Source organism: Chelon labrosus (genome assembly GCF_963514085.1).
Source record: "Chelon labrosus genome assembly, chromosome: 21".
Classification (NCBI taxonomy): Eukaryota; Metazoa; Chordata; class Actinopteri; order Mugiliformes; family Mugilidae; genus Chelon; species Chelon labrosus.
In genome coordinates this window covers 15,207,602-15,227,540 of record NC_140354.1, presented here as the reverse complement: position 1 = coordinate 15,227,540, position 19,939 = coordinate 15,207,602, and the positions used below count along the sequence as shown (strand labels likewise).

Below are 19,939 nucleotides of genomic sequence, written 5' to 3'. Positions count from 1 at the left end.
CCAGTGTTGCATGTTTATATAGATTGCATTTACAGATTGCTTCCTTGACATGTCTTATGTCGATCTGTCTAGCTCACAACCAAAGACCTTTTCAAGTAATGCGTGGTTTAGGCTTCTGCGTCAATTTGACACCATTGCTACGGTGACAGCCCAGACCATACAAGGACTCTACGCAAGACCCTAACGCCATAGCTTATGTCCACCTCCCCAGAAATGTAACGTCGTAATTGTAATTCGTCCACTTGTTAGTAGCGTATTTTTGGCTGCTTCTTCATCTCTCCAGCTTTCAAATTGATTGTTTTGCATCAATAAAGATGGATTTGAATCGAGTAAAGGTTAACTGAGGATGTTCGGCGATACAAACATTTGTGTGGCTCAACTTCAGTCATATCTTCGCGAAAGTCGCCATTGTTGAAAGTGAAGCAGGAAGTAGAAAGAAAAATTAACCCGACTGGAAAAAAGACACAGTGCCGACTAGTGTTTCAGTGGTGTTGTTACAGAGCGAGCCAGACAGACGAGCGTACAAGTATAAATGGTTCACACCGGCGTCTGCTATGTGCGTTGGTTATGGCGTCCATGTCCCCAGAGGCATAAGTCTAGATTTATTAATGTCAAACAGTCCACATAAGGAGGCATGCTCCTGCACCCAAATAACGTAATTTATATTTAGTAAATTAAATTTAAACATTAACTTATCCCATTTTATACCCTGTCTTTTGACTCCTTTTCTAGCAGTGAAATCTCTGTGATCTCTGTGTGAGGGTGTTGTTACACAACTCTGTACATGCCACCAAAGCTTAACAGACTCTGAACCTTAATTTAATAATTTTATTTACTGTTATTGTGCAGTTGTTTCACAACAGATAAAACAAGTTTGTAAGAACGCAACGTGATGGCGAGAAAACTGGACGGCCTTTGTCCATTTTTGACCTAAAGCATCACATTTTTCTCATTTAAGACCATGTTCACACCTGGTTATTTAGGTAATTCAATTGCAAGAGGCCACAGGTGTGAATGCAACCAGTACGCATTCACGTGATCGGACAGCCGATGAAATCCAGAGGTTGTCAGGGGCATATTTGATGGCATTTCTTTGGTAGTGTGAACAGACAATGCGTCTTGGATTACGCTAAAGACTCAGTTGTGCTATTGCAGGTTTGCCTCATTCATTTAGAAAAGAAAAAAAAAGATGGCCATTTCAAATTATAGCCAGAGAAGGAAAAGGCACCATAAGCAGCAACTGTACGAAATTCTACTGCACCTCAAATTATGTTGGTGTGAATGCGGAGTGCAAAACAGGACATGTTTTATTATGTGACATGTGAAAGAATAAAAGACTACCAGCCTCCGTGTGCGATAGCCAATATGTGTAGCAGAACATGTTCATCTTTAGTGTGATTTATGTTTTTTTTTTTTTTTTTTTTTTAAAAAGGCATTATTAAGGCATAATTGTAGGGCAATGTTGGCTGTGGAGCAAATCAACTGACCAATTAAATAACAAATGATGGCGTTGCTTTAGTTTGATCTTAATTTTAGAGTTGTTCTGTTAATTTTTTGTGTACTTTCAGTGTCACTCACCAACACGCACTACTAAACACACCAATGTGTTTTCTTCTTCAACAAACGTATTTTGCTGTATCATAAAAATCTTTGTAGGATTTAGGCTAAAGGTGGCGTCTTTAGATTAGAGGTGTCTTACAATTAGGAATGGGTCAGTAACGACTACACACCAAAAAATGATTAACAAAGCTATTTAACAGCTGCATTTTGCCAAGTACATTTTAGGACAGAGCTATGCAAATAATATGTTGTTATTCATTTCTGAAATTTGAATTCTAAAATACTTGTTGTTGAGGTTATCTGTGGCCGTGTCAAGTGCCAAAGTTAAGAGACCCGCCCTTCTTCTCGTCTCAATCAGTTCCACCACAGAAGACCAGACACCAGAAGATCCTGATTATTGTCTGCCAGTGTTTCCCCAGGCTGGTAAAACCTGGTTGTTTTAAATGTTTACCAATGCTTATGTTGTTAAAGGATGCCCACCATGGCAGAGGAAGAGGTAAAGCCAGCAAAGTGAGCTGCAGGGCTGAAGAGCAAGGGCTTCTTACCTGTGGTGCCGACACACCCATTCAGTCGTACAAAGGATAACCAGCCTGGCACTGAGCTAGAGCGCACCCTGACACAAGACCAGAGCGCCATAAAAAACTGTCAAACATTAACGAAGTCATAAACATAACAAGACCGCTGCTAATTCTGCACACAGAAAAGGACAAGACTAAAAATTACGTGCATTTCTAACAACTGGGTTGCTTTGGATAAACTAGGCTGTCTGGTGGTGTACGTGTTCGCACGGACGTAGTAAACCCACTATACAAAACTGACCCGCAACAAACGCCTCACAGAAGAGGAAACAAAACCAGTTACATTGACCAAAAGCACATTAAATCTCATTTTTGAAAAAAATGCGCAGTCCACTTCAAATAAGCGTAAAAACATTTATTTTTTTTTGGTCCAGATTATAGAGTTTTGCAGTTTCTAAATCATTTCTAAAGACTAATGCAGTGGGTTCCACAACATTGCCTCTAGTTGGATCCTCGTTGGGAGAGAACCGGTGCAGAATGTACAGAGAACAAAACAACGAAGTTCAGCTGATTGGCTTTATTCTTGGAGGTGCATTCACAACTTTTTGGTAGAGACCAAGACGACATGAGCAGATATGACGGTAGGCTTTCTCTACCTGTACTGCTCTGATGTTAGTTTGGCGTGTCCCGGCCTTAAAAGCGCTACTTCAAAACAGGCACCACAACTCCATACAGAAACATGGTCACGGTGACTCGTTTAGTCAAATCCATTGAGGTACACTGTGTTGGTAGTTTCTTTAATGAGTTAAATCTTTGCAGCAAAATCAAACCAATTTTGAGTACTTGATGTTGAAACTTAAATACCACAAAATTTATTGCAAATAAGTCAAATAATTTGTTCAGAAAACTATATTTGAATTCAATCGGGACCTTGCACACAGCACAGAAGACGCCTTACCAGGAAAAGAGGAACCTTAAGTGACGCAAATCACTACGTAATATCTCGTAATGTTAGCCTTGCAGTTCTCAAAGTGGTTTTGTACCCAACAGTTTTCGTTGTTTCAAACTTTAAAACTGAAAAAGAGAAGGGAAAAAAAAAACCCAGTCCCTCTATTTCAGCTTACATTAGGGCACTGAACAAACTTTTCACTTCTGTCCTGCCCTGACATGTATTAAATCTTCATTATAATGTAGAATCATCATTCATACAGCGCAATGCTGTTCATAAAATTTCAGTTTTCTGGCACGTTTTCCAGTTCAGACTTCCATACCTATCTGTAGATTCGCCAGACCATATTTGACACCTTTTAATATACAAATAAATGGTTTTAAAACCTAACTCTTAACACTGATGTTACATTCTGACTATGTATACTATTGTATTTCCAAACAGTTGCCAGAAGATTGCAGCTCTGGATACGGTAGCCCACACAAATCAATTAACACCAAACCCCAGACAAGTTCAACACACAGAGTGAGTTTTCAAGTGAACAACATCTCAAAGAGGACCAGCGATACGTGTACCGACTCTTTTCCCCACAACGCATTACTTCATTTTATATTACAGTTCCCATCATATATTTAGTCTCTTCTAAATATGACTGGGAAATGTGCATAAATGATTAATTAATTCTTAACATAGTCTATGCAACCTTGTTTACTCAGTGCCTCCATTTAAACGACAATCAAAGCAGACATAAAGGTGGGGTTTCCTCGCACAGAAAGATAATCTGTTTACCCTGCTATCAATGCATCACAGCACAACTACGAAATGTTCAGACAAGTTTAATATTTGGTTAATTAGGATGCTAATGCGCATGTGATTTAAAGACATTTCCTATCAAACTAATTTGTTCACGGATTTCTAGGTTTTTGGTAGAGCAAGACACTTTGGGAGGAGCTGCTCTGCAGGCTGCATGCTTGCCATAGCGTGCCTTCACTGGTGCGCAATACTGGTCGACTTGCTTACGACAGAGTCAAGCTTACATCAATGCATTTTTAGAAATTCTGAATTTAGATTTTTTTTTTTTCTTAAAGAGCTGGAAATAATTAAAATCCCATACTTCATAGAAAATTTACACAGTCCATGTAAAATGTTTTCTTCCGTGATATAGTAGACGCAAAAAGTCAAGTTTAAAGTTGTTCCAATTAGTCCGCGAGTAATTTTAGAGCAAAGGCAAACACGCAGTGATGAAGCAAAGCATTTAAAATCTCATGTATAGCAGTTCCAAACACCTGATGTCTTCCAAACGTCTTTAAAAGTACATTACCCGTAATTTGGGACTCATCTCTCACAGATTAAAAGACCATCAGCAAATTTATCTGAATGAAAATCTCTCATACTTCCCCTCATGCCAACCACCTGGTCAACCATAACCACAATTTAGAGGATGACAACTAAACCGGCAGATCACTATATGTCAAGATAAGATAAGACTTTATTCATCCCCGTGGGGAAATTAGGGAAATTTGGCAGCTGCTAATTTACGTAACCCTACAACCCATCATGTAAGAAATATGTAAGCTTTTAATATGTCTTTTTTTCAGCTGCAACTCTTCCGTGTAACTGAGAAAAGTTGTTCTGCAGGTTGGACTGGTGAAGGCGCAGACCCTATGGCAACTTTTCATTAAGCAGCCAGGAAGATGTGCACATTTGCTCCTTCAAGAAACATGCAGAAGAAAAGTTAGAATTATTATTATTATTATTGCAATTCATCAAATGACTTTTAATTCAAGCATTTGGCTCAATGGCGAGGGGCTGATCCTTCAGTGGCAGGCTGATTACCAAGCAACTGGGCGACACCGGTTCAAGTGCCAGTGCAGCTTATCGTGTCAATGAGCAAGACAACCAACTCCAGTCCAACTCAACACACGCAGCGTGCTCATCTGTGCTTGGAGGGAGGGGGGGCAGAAATATTCCTATAATTCCAGGGTTATTAATGAAACGGTGGCTAGAGGGGACTCAAAAACCAACCTTGTAAGACAACTTTTAAGTCACCTGCACCTCAGTGACTGTGGAACAGCAATTCCCGTTTGATGGGAGAAGCAATGAGTTTGCATTTTTTTTTTTTTTTTTTTTTTAACACAAGTCGATGTCCATTATTTGCATTTTAACTTAATTGTGCGGTTTTCCTGACATCTGCATGGGTTGACTTTTACCCTTACCATAGATGGATGCATGCATGCAGCCTCCCTGCAAGCAGCCAAGACTGTGCAGAGTGGAGGTTTAATAGTAAACACAGACTGTGCAAGTGACTACATCTAACTTGTCACTAAGGTGTAAGGTCCTGTGCTTACCTGGACCGTCTGATCCTGAGAGGGGTGAATTGAGCTTGGGTCGCTTTGCAGCGGTGGGTCCGACTTCCAGCAGATTGTCAGCCATCCTGGTCGGCGAGTATTATGAATGGATGGTGGTGCAAAAAAATATATATAATAATAATAATGGTAATAGGATCAGTCCAACACGTCGTCCCCTAGGTCGTAATATGCCGTAACTTCTTCTAGTGTTACGCTATAAAAAAAAAAAAGGAGCAATTTAACAGTTTTTTTTTTCTTGACTGGCGAAATGCTGCCTGGAGGAAAATGATTTCAAAAGAAGGGCAACAGCGCCACGCTCCGCCGTCGAAGATCACCCCATGATAATCCAACACCCAACACCCACATAATTATCCTCAATAACGACGTCCAGAAATTATTTCAGTTCGAGGAAAATAAATAAAAAACAATCATAAAATATTACACAAGGCGTACGCAAATCCCTTTCTCCGCAGTTCGCCGGTTTCACGTGCGTACAGAATCATTTTTTTCGCCGTCCAAACGAGCCGCCATAAAATCTGTTTTTGGCTTAAATAAAAGACCAAAATTCAAAAAATATTTTCTATGAGGCGGATTATTTTTCCGGTCGCTGTCTCCCGGTAAATACAGCGTCTCGGCACGGAGATACGGCGAGAAGCGGCGCTCTCTAAAAGGGAAATCAAATATACAGTGGGCTCTCTTGACGATAAAACCCATTTAATCCTCACATGTTTGCATTAATTCTCATCGGAAGAGCTAACACTTCGATTTTCTGCACGAAAAAAGCCGTTTGAGACCGGTCTGGGCAGCTCCGATCGGTTTTTAAAATTAATGCTCCCCCCGAAATCCCGATTCCGAGCCGCGTCAAGATGGCGGCTGTTGATTCCTCCGATACAAAAAAGTTTTTTTTTTTCTTCCCAGCTAGACTGTGGGGGGAGGAGGGGGAGGTGTCGTGCCGTGCTATGACGCCCTGACGTAAACCTGTGTCCCATTGTGCGTCACACGGACGTACGTGAAGTTGCCTCTAGGGGTGGAATAGCACAAATAAAATATGAAATCTTATACCTTTTTTGCAACTTTACAGACGTACAGTAGTCGTTACTACAAATGGAAAATACTAATTTGAATATTCTTAAGGCTATGGTTATTATGGTAATGAACTAAAACTAGCAATTAAATATCATTTTGATATTGTGTACTATATTTGTCACATATTGAGAAAGTGTTTTTACAGTGAAATTTTGTCTAAAATCCTTAATATTGCCCCTTTATAATAATAATAATAGACACAAACAAATTAAAACATTATTTAACAGTAAAGCCAGATTGGAACACACAAATGCATTCTGGGAAACGACCCCGAAGCTAAACTGAATTCAACACAAAAATATAAACTACAGAGAAAAACAAAACTGTAAAAATTCTGCTCGAGTCCCATACAAGCCCCTTATTTGTTTCACATTACCAGTGCCGCAAAGAAAAAAGGTCAATTTATTCGAGAAGCGTTGAAGCACTTGGGATCAGCATCTGTGTTCCTATGTTATGTTTCTTTATATTTTTGCACAGTTACGTTACAGTGGCAAACATTTTATTTGAAATTATACGATATTTATCAAACAGCTATAGCTGCTTTGTCATTAAGATCTTTAAACGTCTTGTTATGGCTATGCACGACTTAGTTTGTTATAAAGCATAATGAATTAAATAAAATTTTGCATAATAAAAGTGTTCATCTTCTACTATATTATATTATATTATATTATTAATGCTAAACACACAACTGAGTGTAGTGTACAGGCTATAAATTCAACTTGACAACATTTCCCAGCAACTGACTTTATTCAATATTAACTTTCACTTCACCTATTAGCGTGCTATATACAGTACAAAAAAACATATCCAAAGAAAGCAACAATTCATTAAAAGCTGACGGGGGAGCATTAGCAGGCTACTTCAAAACTGCCTACCAGCAGATATCTTGTACACGCGGCCCCCCCACCCGTTTTATTTATAAATTAAAAAGGAAATGCCTATTGATTAAAGCCTTACTGACTTTTTGTGATGATAATCTCGGCAAAACTGTCCCGTCTCACATTCAAGATTAGAGCATCCCTTTCCGAAATACACACAACCGCACAGTTTTACAAACACTCACGCGTTTTTTTTTTTTGTTTGTTTTGTTTTTTTACACACATGCAAGCGAGGAGATTGTTGAAATTACCCAGTACTTAAGACTATTTAATACTCTAGTACATGCGCATATATAAATAATAGAAAATGATCAGATACAATATAAAGGCATACTGTACATAAAAAGTGAGCGCCTTGTGCAATTGTGTTTCGACAGTGAGTATATAAATGACCTTTAAGTTGCACGACACGACCTGCAAATTAAGAGGTTAAGACAACGAGAGATGGCGATGACACTCTTTGGCATCAACATTTACCCAGTGTGCCATTCTGCTGTCACAGAATACCACTTACATCTCAATAAATCCGACCGAACCAACAGACGGGCTCGTGTTTGCTTTGAAAAAAAGGTGGGAAATAGTGACAATCTGATCTGCGACTTGACACACCTGTCCAACTATTAATGTTTGTCCTAAAACATGTTCAGAGTTTATTTAAAAAAAAAAAAAATAATGCACAATATTTAAAACACACTTTATCAAAATCAGGAGGGAAATAAAAAGAAATGTAGCTTATATACTTTACCTGACACTCAAGAATCATCATGACCTCTGCAGTTGACCTTTGCTAATAACAATTAAAATAACATTATGTTAAGCATCCCTTTTGTTTTAGCATAATAAACATAAACGTGGGGCTGGTGCACATGTTGTGTGCTCATAAGCGAAAAGAACATTTTCCACCGCTATAACCTCTTAAAACAACCTGGCTCTGTCTAATACATAAGTACAGTAAGTTATATTTATATTCAATTGTGTACATAAAGAAAAAGGCACTGATCAAATCTCATGATTATAAGAAAACCTTTTCAAAATTTAATGACCCAAACACAAATGTCAGCATTGTCATACCATATGTTTGGCTGAGCCCAATTAATTAACGTCCCCAAGTTTAGGTATTTCAATGACAGCTGCAAAACGGCGAAGCCAAAATTAGTAACTGTAGGTTTTATGGATCAGAGACATTTGGGAGAAAAAGCCTCCTCAAACTGATCATAAAGGCAGAGAGAGATTTGAAAAACTGCAAAAAATTTGCATCGTGTCTTGCACCTAATAGAACGCAGGTGTCAAACATATGGCCCGCGGGCCAAAAGCGGCTCCGGCAGAGGCTCTAATCTGGCCCGCGGCATGAATTTGCTGTGAAAATAATGTAATTTTGTAGATGAAAATAGCTGCTATCCCTAATTTATCCACTGTTTTAGTAAGAGAAGTGGACAGAACACAACACTGAGACTAAACAGCAGACAGCAATGTGCCCAAATTGCACTTATTTTTCTTAAGAAATGTCGTTTTTTTAAAAGGATACTAACCATAGTAAACATTCTTCTAATTTACTTAGGTTATTATGCTATTATGTCACTGGTCCGGCCACACGAGATCATATTGGACTGTATGTGGCCCCCGAACTAACATGAGTTTGACACCAAATGTAATAGAAACAGCAAATTAAAGAGTAAAGAACAACTTCACAACGATAAGTCGGTAAAACTGATATCAATGAGCCTGTTTTAAAACTGTATATCTACAAATATAATGCAGAATGCAAATATAAAGCCTCCCAAAATAACTTGGAGCCTACACTGGCAAAACTGATGAAGTTCAAAGTTAAAAAGGCACAAGCTACCCTAACTCCACACATGGCAAACTAAGCATGTAACTATTAAGGTATTGCTGAATGCAAAGGTTCAAATAAAGGCAAGCTGTATATGTATATTGTATTATTTCCTCTCACACTTTAAAAAACACGAGGTTTTATTGTTCAGGATATTTGAATGTAAAAAATAAGACAACCAAGTGGATTTCATGCTAGAATGTCTTCCCTTTTTTTTGCCTTTGAGCACACAACCAAGAAAGAAAGTGTTATCCAAGTATAATAATCTGAAAGTATAGACAGAAAAAAAACATGAATAAATAACAAAGCACAACAAAAATACTCAGGGACGTGAAACACATTTGGTGCACTGTCGTTGCATTTACAGCGCCGTTACATTAAGTTTCGTGCCATTGAATGTCTTAAGCAGTAAAAGAAGCGTCCAGCTGTTTGCATCCAGTACTTTTTTCTTTTTTTTTTCAAATCATAGAAAGCAGAAAGGGGTGCATCAGATAAACAGTTCAAGTTTCGTGTAACAACAATCACAATTAAATACATCTCGATTTATTTTATTTGTGACATTCCACTTTGATTATCCATGTCTTATAAGCGCTATCAGCTAACACGCACAGTGTAATCCATGGCAAACCTAGGCAGTTATTATCGCTAATCCATCTAAAGTCTCAAGACACTCTAGGTGCACCGGTTCCTTTTAGGGTCCAACACTAAACACAGCTCGAGTTCTCACAAGAGTCTGGATCACATATGGCACAGACACTAGTAACGGTGGGCCTATGATACCACAAGCATGCTGATTAAATGTAGCCGAGACCATCGTGCCTCAGAGCTGAGGCGAGAGAAAAAGCTGCCACATCAGCAAACAAGTTTTTTTTTTTGTCCAACGCCGTCCCTTAAGACGCGTTTGTAATCCTGAAGTTACACCAAGTCGTTTGAACAACTCATATGCACCTCTCCTCATTAAACCCTGCATAATCTTACAGGCGTACACACAATCACACACGGCGTGCGTGCAGAGACATTCATCGTGCAGACACAACACGCAGCTCAGCCTCATCTGCTCTTAGCCTGTATTAATTAGTCCCTGCTGTGTCTTTCATTAGGAGATTTCTGGTTTTCAAGGACAACATATACACAGGGTCCGCAGCATGTTGGCGCAGACTTTACAAGAACACGTCTTAGAGTGAAATCAGTTTTTCTCATTTTGCCTCACATGACACATATAGTGTTTCCTTTCCGCTCCGTTAAAAGGCATGAAACATCATAGCAAAACATAGTTTATAAAGTAAACCTGTAACAAAAGCAAAGCTTTTCGTCCAAAAAGTTTTCTAATTTACAGTTTTCCCTTTATGTTGTTATTCCCTTACTAAAAAGGCTTAGTCGATATAGTATTCTATTCTAAAGGCACTTAAAAGATATATGAAAGAAATAATCAAGATTAAAGGTGTAAAGATAATCAAGTAAGTTAATGGCAGGCAATGGGATCTATTGGAGGCAATAGAAGGTTCAGAGACAGCTATCACATTTTACTATTTCCTATGTGTTCCTGCCTGAGACCGCCTGTGGTCTACCAAGCACCTTAAATAATGCCAGCCAACCAATATTTATACCAAAAACAACCTGCTTCCTGGCTGACGAGAAGACGCCCCTGGATCTTTTGACATCTTCTGTCTCTACCTGGAGCAGGATCAAAGGTACAGTGATTCTACACTTGCCGACTGGCAGGAACGAGAGCTTAAAGGGTAGAGAGGGTTGATGATAAAAGCGCCGCTGCAGCAAATTCCTAAAGTCTGGTTAACTCCCCGATATTGCTGTCATAGTCATCCTCGTTGTTGTCTTTCTTGATGCCTTTCGGAGAACTTGTTGAACTTCGCGGCGCGTCTTGCTGGACTGAGGGTGAGATGGTGAGCTGTTTGTTGTTAGGAGAAGTGAGAGGTCCTTCTAGATTGGTTACAGGTACAGATGTCAGGCCACTGTGTGATGTAGATCGCCTGGCATGAGCGGCTTCTGCAGAAGGACGTCTTTCACGAGTATCTGCTTCTTTCACGTGGCTAAGCCCCGTTGTAGTAGAGGTACCAGTGCTGGCACTGGGTACCATAGTATTGGTACTGCTCGCCGTCATGCTGGTTGCGGGCACCATACTGGCGATTTCATCTGTGGGTGAGCGCCCAATGCTACCATCCACCTGTGCTCGGATCTCTGGTGAGACAGAGAGCTGGTACTGAGGCACAGGGCCACTGTCGCTGCTTTTAGGGTAAAGGAATGTCTTCATCTGACCTTTCCCTTTGACATTTACTGTGCCGCGATAATCAAATTCATAGTCCATGCCGCTGAGCACACAATAGCTCTCTTCGCTGACCTGGACACGACACTCCACCCCCGTTGTGTCCATGCGGCTGGCAATGTTGACTGTGTCGCCCCAGATGTCGTAGAGAAGCTTAGTGGTGCCAATCACCCCCGCTGTTAACGGCCCATGATTGAACCCGATGCGAAGCTTGAAGCCAAAGCCCAGCATGTTCTTGTTGAAGTCGTCCACCACTCGCATCATTTCTAGGGCAAACTCAAAAAGAGCGCGGAGGTGAGCGTGAGGATGTGCGGCATCGGCGCACTGCTGAGCATTGAGTCCCGCCGCCGCCATGTAGGTGGCACCGATGGTCTTGATCTTCTCGATATTTGAGAAGGCAGGCTTCCGTAGGAGCTCATCGAAGTCGCCGATCAGCTCGTTGAGGACGCGATAGCACTCCTTGCCTCCCTCGTAGCTTTCCTCATAGAACTCGCTGAAGTTAACGATGCTGGCAAATATTACACCCACATTGTCGTGGTTCTTCGAGTAGCTCTGGGTGACTTTCAGCTGCTCGGCCACATGGATGGGAATGATGTTACGAAGCAGCCAGTCGGCCTGGTCCCTCATGTTCTGAATCTTGATGCGGTGTTGATCGGCCTCCACATTGCCATGGTAATGCAAGCGGTAACTGACCTCAAACTCTCGGTTAAGGAACCAGACCAGGAGGAGGAGCAGGAAAAATGCCACGCAGGCCTCAGGTCCCAGGATCTCCTGTGGGTGGGGCTGTGAGTCGGGGTATACTGGGTCAGACACGACAATGGAGCTGTTGCTGCTGTTGCTGACGTCTTCCATGTTACAAATCCTGGGTGGGTGAGAGAGAGGGAGAGAGACAAACAAACAGACACGGACAGATTGAAAGAATCCAGAGACACAGACAAACAGAAGGTCAGGAGGATAAATATTTTGCTTGCTTGCAGCATTCGGAGGTACAAGTAACTAACTGCAACTGCAGAGGCACCGGAAGCATTTGGAAATGACTGCATGCACTTCACTAAAATAAGGTTCTGTGCATCACAAAATATGTTTCAAGAAAAGTAAAGCCGAGAGAGGCCGGGAAGCCAACCATGAATCGCAGAAACAACCCCAGTCTGCATATGGTTGCATTCCTTCGTCATTGCACTAAAATTGCTATCTAAATGCATGCTACATAAAACCCCTTAGTTGTTTGGCATTTTTTTGTAAATGCTGACTCTTGCCTTGAACCACAAATATTTAGAAATAACGACACTTACGGTAAAAGCTGACTCCCGACGACACTGGAAGAGACGAAACAGAAGCAGTGCAGATTGTTCAAACATAAACTAAAACCAGCGCCTTCACATTATCTCTGGCAGCGTTAGTCAACACACAGTTTTATCAAAGCAATGCTGTGGGATAGACCTCATTAAATTCCTTCTGCCTTCAGTGTCTCCGCAACAAACGTGCACGGCATACCTGCAGGGGAAGTCGAAGAGCAGGGCGAGCAGCGCCAGTCCCACCAGTGTAGCTAGCGTTGAGCGCATCCAGTGGCTCAGCTGGCAGAAGTTACAATACTGAACGATAGCTATGATGACGGCACAGCAGATGAACATCTGAAACTGGAAAACATACGGAGGAGAGCTATATTAGTCGTGGTAATGATGATTACATGTCGTAAATTTTTACTGACTGCAAGTCAATTCAATTTAACGGCAACTAAAAATGATTGATGATCAAGTTTTACAGCCCTACAGCTGACGTGCATTACTTGTCAAAGGCTAAACTCATCACACAAGCAACTGCATTGGTTCGATCCTTTTGTAAACAGAGAAAAAAAAAACATATACCTGGATGGAGAGATCCATGTCACAGGTGACATGAGAGAAAACTGCCACAGTGGGCAGGGACACCAGGACAGCTCCTACAAAGTGACGCGCAATCCAGCCTGAGATGGCCCTCATCAGGACCCGAGTGCAGCTCAGAACGGTGTCCAGATAGAAAGCCATGCTGGATAGGAAAATAAAAAGGAAGCCGTGACTGTTACGATGCTTTAGAGACGTTGTAAAGCAGCACTTCACAGACATGACTGTCCACACCTATGCTTTGAGTTACAGCGCCTCTCTCCAAGGGCCTCAAAACGAGACGTGCTCATTTAAGACATCTATTCAGACCTAATCAGTCAGTAGGGAAGCACCAAAATGAAAATTCTTGGCCACCGAAAATGGCCCAAAAGTGCATTTTCAGTTTTCGGTGGCCGAATATTCGGTGCATCCCTACACGTGGTGAAGATCTGCTGGAGTTCAAACTGAGCATCATAACGGGGAAGGTGTCCAGTGACTGTATATTTGACACTTTTTGATTTGAGGTCCTTCCTTTTTATACTTCCTACCTCTCAGTTATATAAGTAACAGTGTCAACATTTTCATTCCTGTTTCTTCCTCTGCCGGAGTACACTTTAAATATACTTTGTGATGAAAAAAAAACTAAGTGGGCGGTGTGCTCAACTCTAAGTACAAGCCCATCATCTGTATTCCCATGTGATCATCACTTAAACTAACAGTCCTGACACTGTTTCCGTACACATAAAGCACCGATTGCCGTCGTCTCACGAGTTCAAGGAAATCCAAAATCCTCCTTCAAGGGATTTGAAATTCAAATTCAAATCTGTATTCAGAGTCTCACCGTATAGCGAACAGCAGAGCCAGAGCTTCCAGCAGCGAGGCCGCAGCTGTCAAAACGAGCGCCGGCGTGGACAGACTCTGCTGGGTGACGAGCGGCCGCAGAAAACAAGCCAGCGAGAGAGACAGGAACACCGAGCAGCACAGCAGCATGTCCAGGAAGGAGCTGAACATCGGGCTGGCAAATGTCTGCATCCCTGCTTGGGTCTCCACCTGGGAGAGAAGACACAAAACACAGCGGTATTAAACAGTCAAATGTCTCACCTTTAATGAGTCTCAATTCTAAGGAATTAAGTGTTAAGGAATTAAGTCCAAGTTTATTTCTATAGCTCATTTAAAAACAACCCCTGTTGACCAGAGTGCTGTGCAAGCAACACGTATTAAGACAGCATTAAGAGTAGCGTCCATGGCATTATAATGCATTTCTGCATTACACCAGCAGAGGACATCCCAACCCAATACAAAATCGTTTTTTAAGGTCCTGCAGTGATTTCTCTTTGCCGCAGTCTTGACCAATCTGATCATAACGCAGTGGTAACAGGCTTCCCAGACAAAACTCGGAGAAATGCTGGAACGCAAAGAAGCACAAAGACAAATGTGCAGAAACAAAAGCAAATATGCTCACTCGTGTGTGGAGACAGCAAGAAAAGGGGGTGGTCGGTACTCGTGAAAAGACACAAACAGTCGTAAAACTCGACTGTCAGACCAAAGGGAAGTACGCCGCGTTGAACTCGCAGCACACATTGATAAACAGCACACACAGACGTTACACAATCAGGCATAGGGGCGTTACATCACACAGAAACACAATTCTCAAACACACTCACCTCCTCCTGGTAGCTTATCCGGTAAGCAGATTCCAGGCTCCTCTCCAAGAAAGTGAGGCTCAGTTTGTTTAGGGGAGGTTTGTAGAAATAGTCCTTCATGAGACTGTCACAGACACAGGGGAAAGTCAGAATCAACCAAAAAAAATTTAATAATTTCCCATTAACAACCGATATACTGATCTCCGTGCATTATGATTAACGACTACCTGTCCTCCTTGATGACATCCACAAAGTGGGCGTCACTCCTCTCCCTGAAGTTCTTGGATCGCAGAGGGATGAGCGCCGAGTGGTCCATGCCCATGGCTCCTCCGCTCCACGTCTTCTTCTCCTTCTCCTGCAGCATCTCACACAGCGACGTCTGGCTGTTGGTCAGGGCTTCTAGCCGAGGACTGAGCAGGCCGTTCAGAGCCTTGGGGCTGCGCCCAGCTGAAACCACTGGGGAACGCTTGAGAGTCGAAGAGTCCTGCGGGGGACGAGAAACGAGAGAGTTCCCGTATGCCAAAAATAAAGGTGCGACATAGATTTCTTGAAAATGGGTCGACAATCATATGAAGTAGTTTTAATAGGAAATATGAAAGTTCAAGACTATGCACTGAACTGACTTCTATTTCTTTAAACTATTTTTGAGATTGCTGCAGGGCCTTTGTAAATATAACCAGAAATAGATTACAGTTCCCTGAATACTTGGACGGGCATAAACTACATTCGAACATTTTAGACAAGACAGTTTAACGTCTCTTCTGTGTGGTTCCCGGTGATAACAACGGGCTAACCTTGCTGCTGTTGGTCTTGTGGTCGTCATGGCAGCCATTGTGCACCGTTCCCTCCTCGTGAACCTGATCCTCCCCAGCGATCAGGGCCACGCTGCAGGAAAGACAGGGCGACTGCGGCGAGATTGAAGGTTGGCGGTGCAGAGTGTGAGGGCAAAGAAAAAAAAAGAAGAAGAAGAATGAGAGTTAATCATGTGAAAGATAGAGATCAAGGAGAGCATATGAGGAGAGAAATACGTGAAAAGGAGGCGGCGGGGGGATGACAAAATAGCAAGAGAGCGATGACAGAAATGGTGCATTGATAGAAAATATTCAATCGTGTTTGCGACTGCAGAAGACGTGAGAAGAGTCACAGAGAAGATGGAAACGCAGTGAGTGGAGAAGTTATCAGTCGTAGGGAGAAATCGTCATTCTCTACCCTCTTTCTTCTCTTTTCTCCCAGCAACTACACTTCTCCTCTCCACCTATCCTGGCAGAAAGATCTGTTAGTGGGTCTTCTGAGGGCCATGGGCCTCCTGAGGGTGTCCTGTGGTGTCTGGCACCATGGGTTGAGGGGAGGGGCCTCTGTGAATCATCCCACAGATGCTTGATCAGTTTGTTTGTTTGTATGTTTGTTTTATTGTTCCTACTGTTTATGTGTGTGTGTGTGTGTGTGTGTCTATGTCAGGCTGCATCCTACTGGGGAAGGAGTGTCATTGCTATGAGATGTGGGTGTCTGGTCTGGTCTAGGAAGGTGGTACATGTCTAAGTAACATCCTCATGAATGCCAGGTCCAAAAGTTTCCCAGCAGAACATTGAATTGTCACAAGATGGTCGATGTTATTTACTTCTCTTGTCAATTGTCATAATCTAAGTCATAATTAAGGCTTTAACCTACCAATAGTATCTTCACCCAGGGCCAATGCACTGTCGGCTTGTTGGAAGACTTAATGAAAGCAATGTACACTCTCCACGTTGGTTAAATTCCTACAATCCTTCACTCTACAAGTATTTATTAGTCACTGTAATTTAAAATGACCCAAGTGGTTCCAAAAAAAGCTGAAACAAGGGCAACTGGGCGTGTGGAGCTTCTTGAAGATGTTTTGTCCGAATAGCTTCTTCAGTTCCTAAGGACTGGTGGAGAGTTTGGGTTTAAACAGGAACATCTGTGGTTGTAGCTCATCAGAAACTCGCATGACTAGTGTCTGTTAACAACCAAATACTTACCTGTGTCAGGCTGCTTCCTGCTGGGGATGGCTGCTGCCATCAAGGGGTGTCATTGCTATGGGGTGGGGGTGCCTGGTCTGGTCTAGGTGGGTGCTACATGTCTAAGTAACATCCACATGAATGAATGTCAGGTCCAAACGTTTCCAAGCTGAACATTGTATTGTCACAAGTTTTTATTTAGTATTTAGTTCTCCTGTCAGTGGTTTTAATGTTGTGGCTGATCGGTGTATATCAGCTCAAAAGCTTGTGGCCATAGCAGACATGACTAAAAATGAAAAAATGATAAACTTAATTTTCTCCAAGCGGAGGAAAAACATGGTTTTCCAGAGTAAGACTAACAGTCTTCTGGTCAGCAGCCAGCAGTAATCATATCAGACGCTGAAGAGCCACAGTGTGACTCCAGCTGCACTGAAAACTGCAAGCAAAAGGGTAATCATCACTGAACATTTAACCCCTCCTCAATAGCTTCTTGACGAGAACCTTGTGAGCTTGGAGCTAGATCAGAGCATTTGCAAAGGACTGCAGGATCAATAGAACAGCGGGGGCACTGAGCCAATGTTATTGGTAGAATTCTACCACATGAGCATTATACTCATAACCTATACTTTACTGTATATGTCAGCTAAAAAACAAAACAGGTGAGTGCAAGAAGAAGACTCATTAATCCAGTGGAACATTTTGGAAGTAAATGCAAAACCTCTCTGCGAGGCACTAAAGGTCAGTTATTATGTAGACACTACTTGCCGGGGACAACAGCACAACTCTAGGATCTGACCCTTTTGTTCTCAGACTCTTAAGCATTTAATGAGGACTACTACGATCCTATAACTCAAGAGGAAATTTTTACAAAGATGCTCTAATCACGTAGGGTGCAAAAGGTTGAAATCATCCAATTACACAGAGAGAAGAGAAGCGGATCCAGGGTAATGCACGGGGATGAAAGTTGTTCTGCTTATTCACAACACAAGACGATAGATTCCTTGCATGCGAACAGCAGAAAATATTTATTAAAGCTTCAGAGACACCCACATACACAAAAGCAAATGAAAAGAGGCTGCGGTGGAACATAGAGCTCCTCAGGCGACGGAGATGCACAGCGATAAACAATCCACGAAATATACTTACTTTTTCCATGACATAGCTGATTTTCTTAGCCGGGAGAAAGAAAAGAAAACGCTCACCTTGGCTCTGTCTGCAGGAAGGGTGCCGGCCGCAGGGGCTCCATCGGGCGTGTGCACTCTGGAAGCGGGACACCGAGGATCGGCGTGCTCCTGCCCGGTCAGCCCAATTTGGGAGCAGTTGCAGTGAGCGTGAGGTTCCACTTTCCTGCCTGAGATCAAGTAGGTCCTCAGGCCTGGAGAGAGAGAAGCAGAAAGGAATAATGGATCGGTTATTTTGCCTCAGACGTAAATGTGGCAGGCCTCAGTTGTGTTTAGTCATCCCTGTGGGGTTGTTTGGGATTCAGCAGAGGCTCGGTACCCGGGATGAATTCCCTTCTGTGAATTACATAAGCAGGTAACAGAGGAAGAAGCCCTGAATATCAATCACTCCCACTTGGATAAGCCAAGGTCATCCACATGAGTCATGCTCGTTTCCATATACAGCGCATGTACATGTACATGCATGCAGGTGTTTGTTTGTGTAAGCGAGACGCTGCTTAACAGCCCAACACCTTGACAGACGCTTTTTTATCCCCCCACAGTTTCTGCTCATGGCCGTTTCTCTTCATCGCATTGATTTTTCTGCCGCGCCTCCATTAGCCCGAGGAAGAATTTCTATATAGTAACTATTGAATTCCTCCCATTAATCCATCTCCTTGTCGACTTTATTCCCTTTATAACACGAGCGCAAGTGCATCTTTTTTCGGGCGCTGACGCGTTTGTGTTCGATGACCATGAAACAGTTTCAGACACAGTTTCGGGCACACCAGCCAAATATTTGAACAGCTGCCTCTTCCCACTTCTATCAACATGTCAGCATTTTGCATCGGTGCCACAACGTGTGCATGTGTGTGTGTGTGTGTGTGTGTCTGGGACAGGACCGTTTAAAAAACAGAAACACAACTTGGTTCGTGCGTCTCTTTCTGTTCAGCAGACAAATCCAACAATGCAGCGACAGTGTGTTTGAATTAACTGCGTTTCACTGAGCTGAGACATGCGAAGCTGTGAAATTGTGCACAGAATGGTGCGCGCTCTCGTTCTTCCGCCTTTTCACCGAGATGCTCCCGTCGTGCAATTTCTTCTTCTTCATTGCAGACATGTGCTCCGCTTCCTGTTTGGGTTTTCATTGCCAACACCGTTGCTATGATACAGTAAATACAAAGAGAATAGACTTGTAGTGTTCGGAAGCATAGTTTTTGTTTTAAGGCCATCAAGAACTAGAACAGGGTGTGGTGGTTAGCACTGACGCCTCATAGCAAGAAGGTTCTGGGTTCGAATCCAGGCCGACTGGGGCCTTTCTATGTAAATTGGCCATAGGTGTGAGTGTTGTTGTCCATCTCTCTGTGTTAGCCCTGCGATAGACTGGCGACCTATCCATGGTGTAACCTTTCTCGCCCAATCACAGCTGGGATAGGCTCCAGCCCCCCGTGACCCCCCCAAGTGGACACAGAACAAGAAGGCCACTTGTATGCGATTGATCTCCTAATCATCTTCCCTACAACAAGCCACAACCACAGTGACAGGTTTGTCAGAAGCCCAGGTAAGTACCTTCGACTGCGTCCTTATCCACCTAATCCAACTCTCAGTGAAGCCGTGGCCCTAGGCTCTATGCACTGTCCGCGCTAAGTACTTCAGACAAGCCTGCCCCTGCCTCCGCTGAGCCGTCCTGGGGCTCCCCTCTGCGGCTCGCTTATAATCCTAGGGTACGCAATCTAATTTTTAAACATTTACATGCACCAAAAAATAAAATTAACTGGATAAATACTGAGGAAAAACACATATCAAGAAGTAGGCACAAAAACAAGAAACCAAAATTCAGATGACGA

General features: G+C 42.5%; 2 protein-coding genes across 5 annotated transcripts in view; both read right to left on the bottom strand.

Annotated features, from left to right (window-relative positions):
* The window catches only part of crebbpb (CREB binding lysine acetyltransferase b), a 31,200-nt gene extending 24,952 nt beyond the window's left edge, over positions 1–6,248 (bottom strand). For all 4 annotated transcript variants that reach the window (XM_084570650.1, XM_084570652.1, XM_084570651.1 and 1 more), the window contains exon 1: positions 5,376–6,248. In XM_084570650.1, the coding sequence (XP_084426776.1) occupies positions 5,376–5,460 (85 nt within the window). In that variant the 5' untranslated portion in view covers positions 5,461–6,248. The remainder of the gene's footprint in view (positions 1–5,375) is intronic.
* A 964-nt stretch (positions 6,249–7,212) lies between these two features.
* Positions 7,213–19,939, bottom strand: part of LOC311506367 (adenylate cyclase 9) — a 32,298-nt gene continuing 19,571 nt past the window's right edge. The window contains exons 2-10 of the mRNA XM_084570298.1: positions 18,135–18,307; positions 15,751–15,861; positions 15,184–15,440; positions 14,978–15,080; positions 14,155–14,363; positions 13,320–13,479; positions 12,949–13,091; positions 12,747–12,770; positions 7,213–12,316 (exon numbers count right to left, since the gene is read on the bottom strand). Of these exons, the coding sequence (XP_084426424.1) occupies positions 10,954–12,316; positions 12,747–12,770; positions 12,949–13,091; positions 13,320–13,479; positions 14,155–14,363; positions 14,978–15,080; positions 15,184–15,440; positions 15,751–15,861; positions 18,135–18,307 (2,543 nt within the window). The 3' untranslated portion in view covers positions 7,213–10,953. The remainder of the gene's footprint in view (positions 12,317–12,746; positions 12,771–12,948; positions 13,092–13,319; positions 13,480–14,154; positions 14,364–14,977; positions 15,081–15,183; positions 15,441–15,750; positions 15,862–18,134; positions 18,308–19,939) is intronic.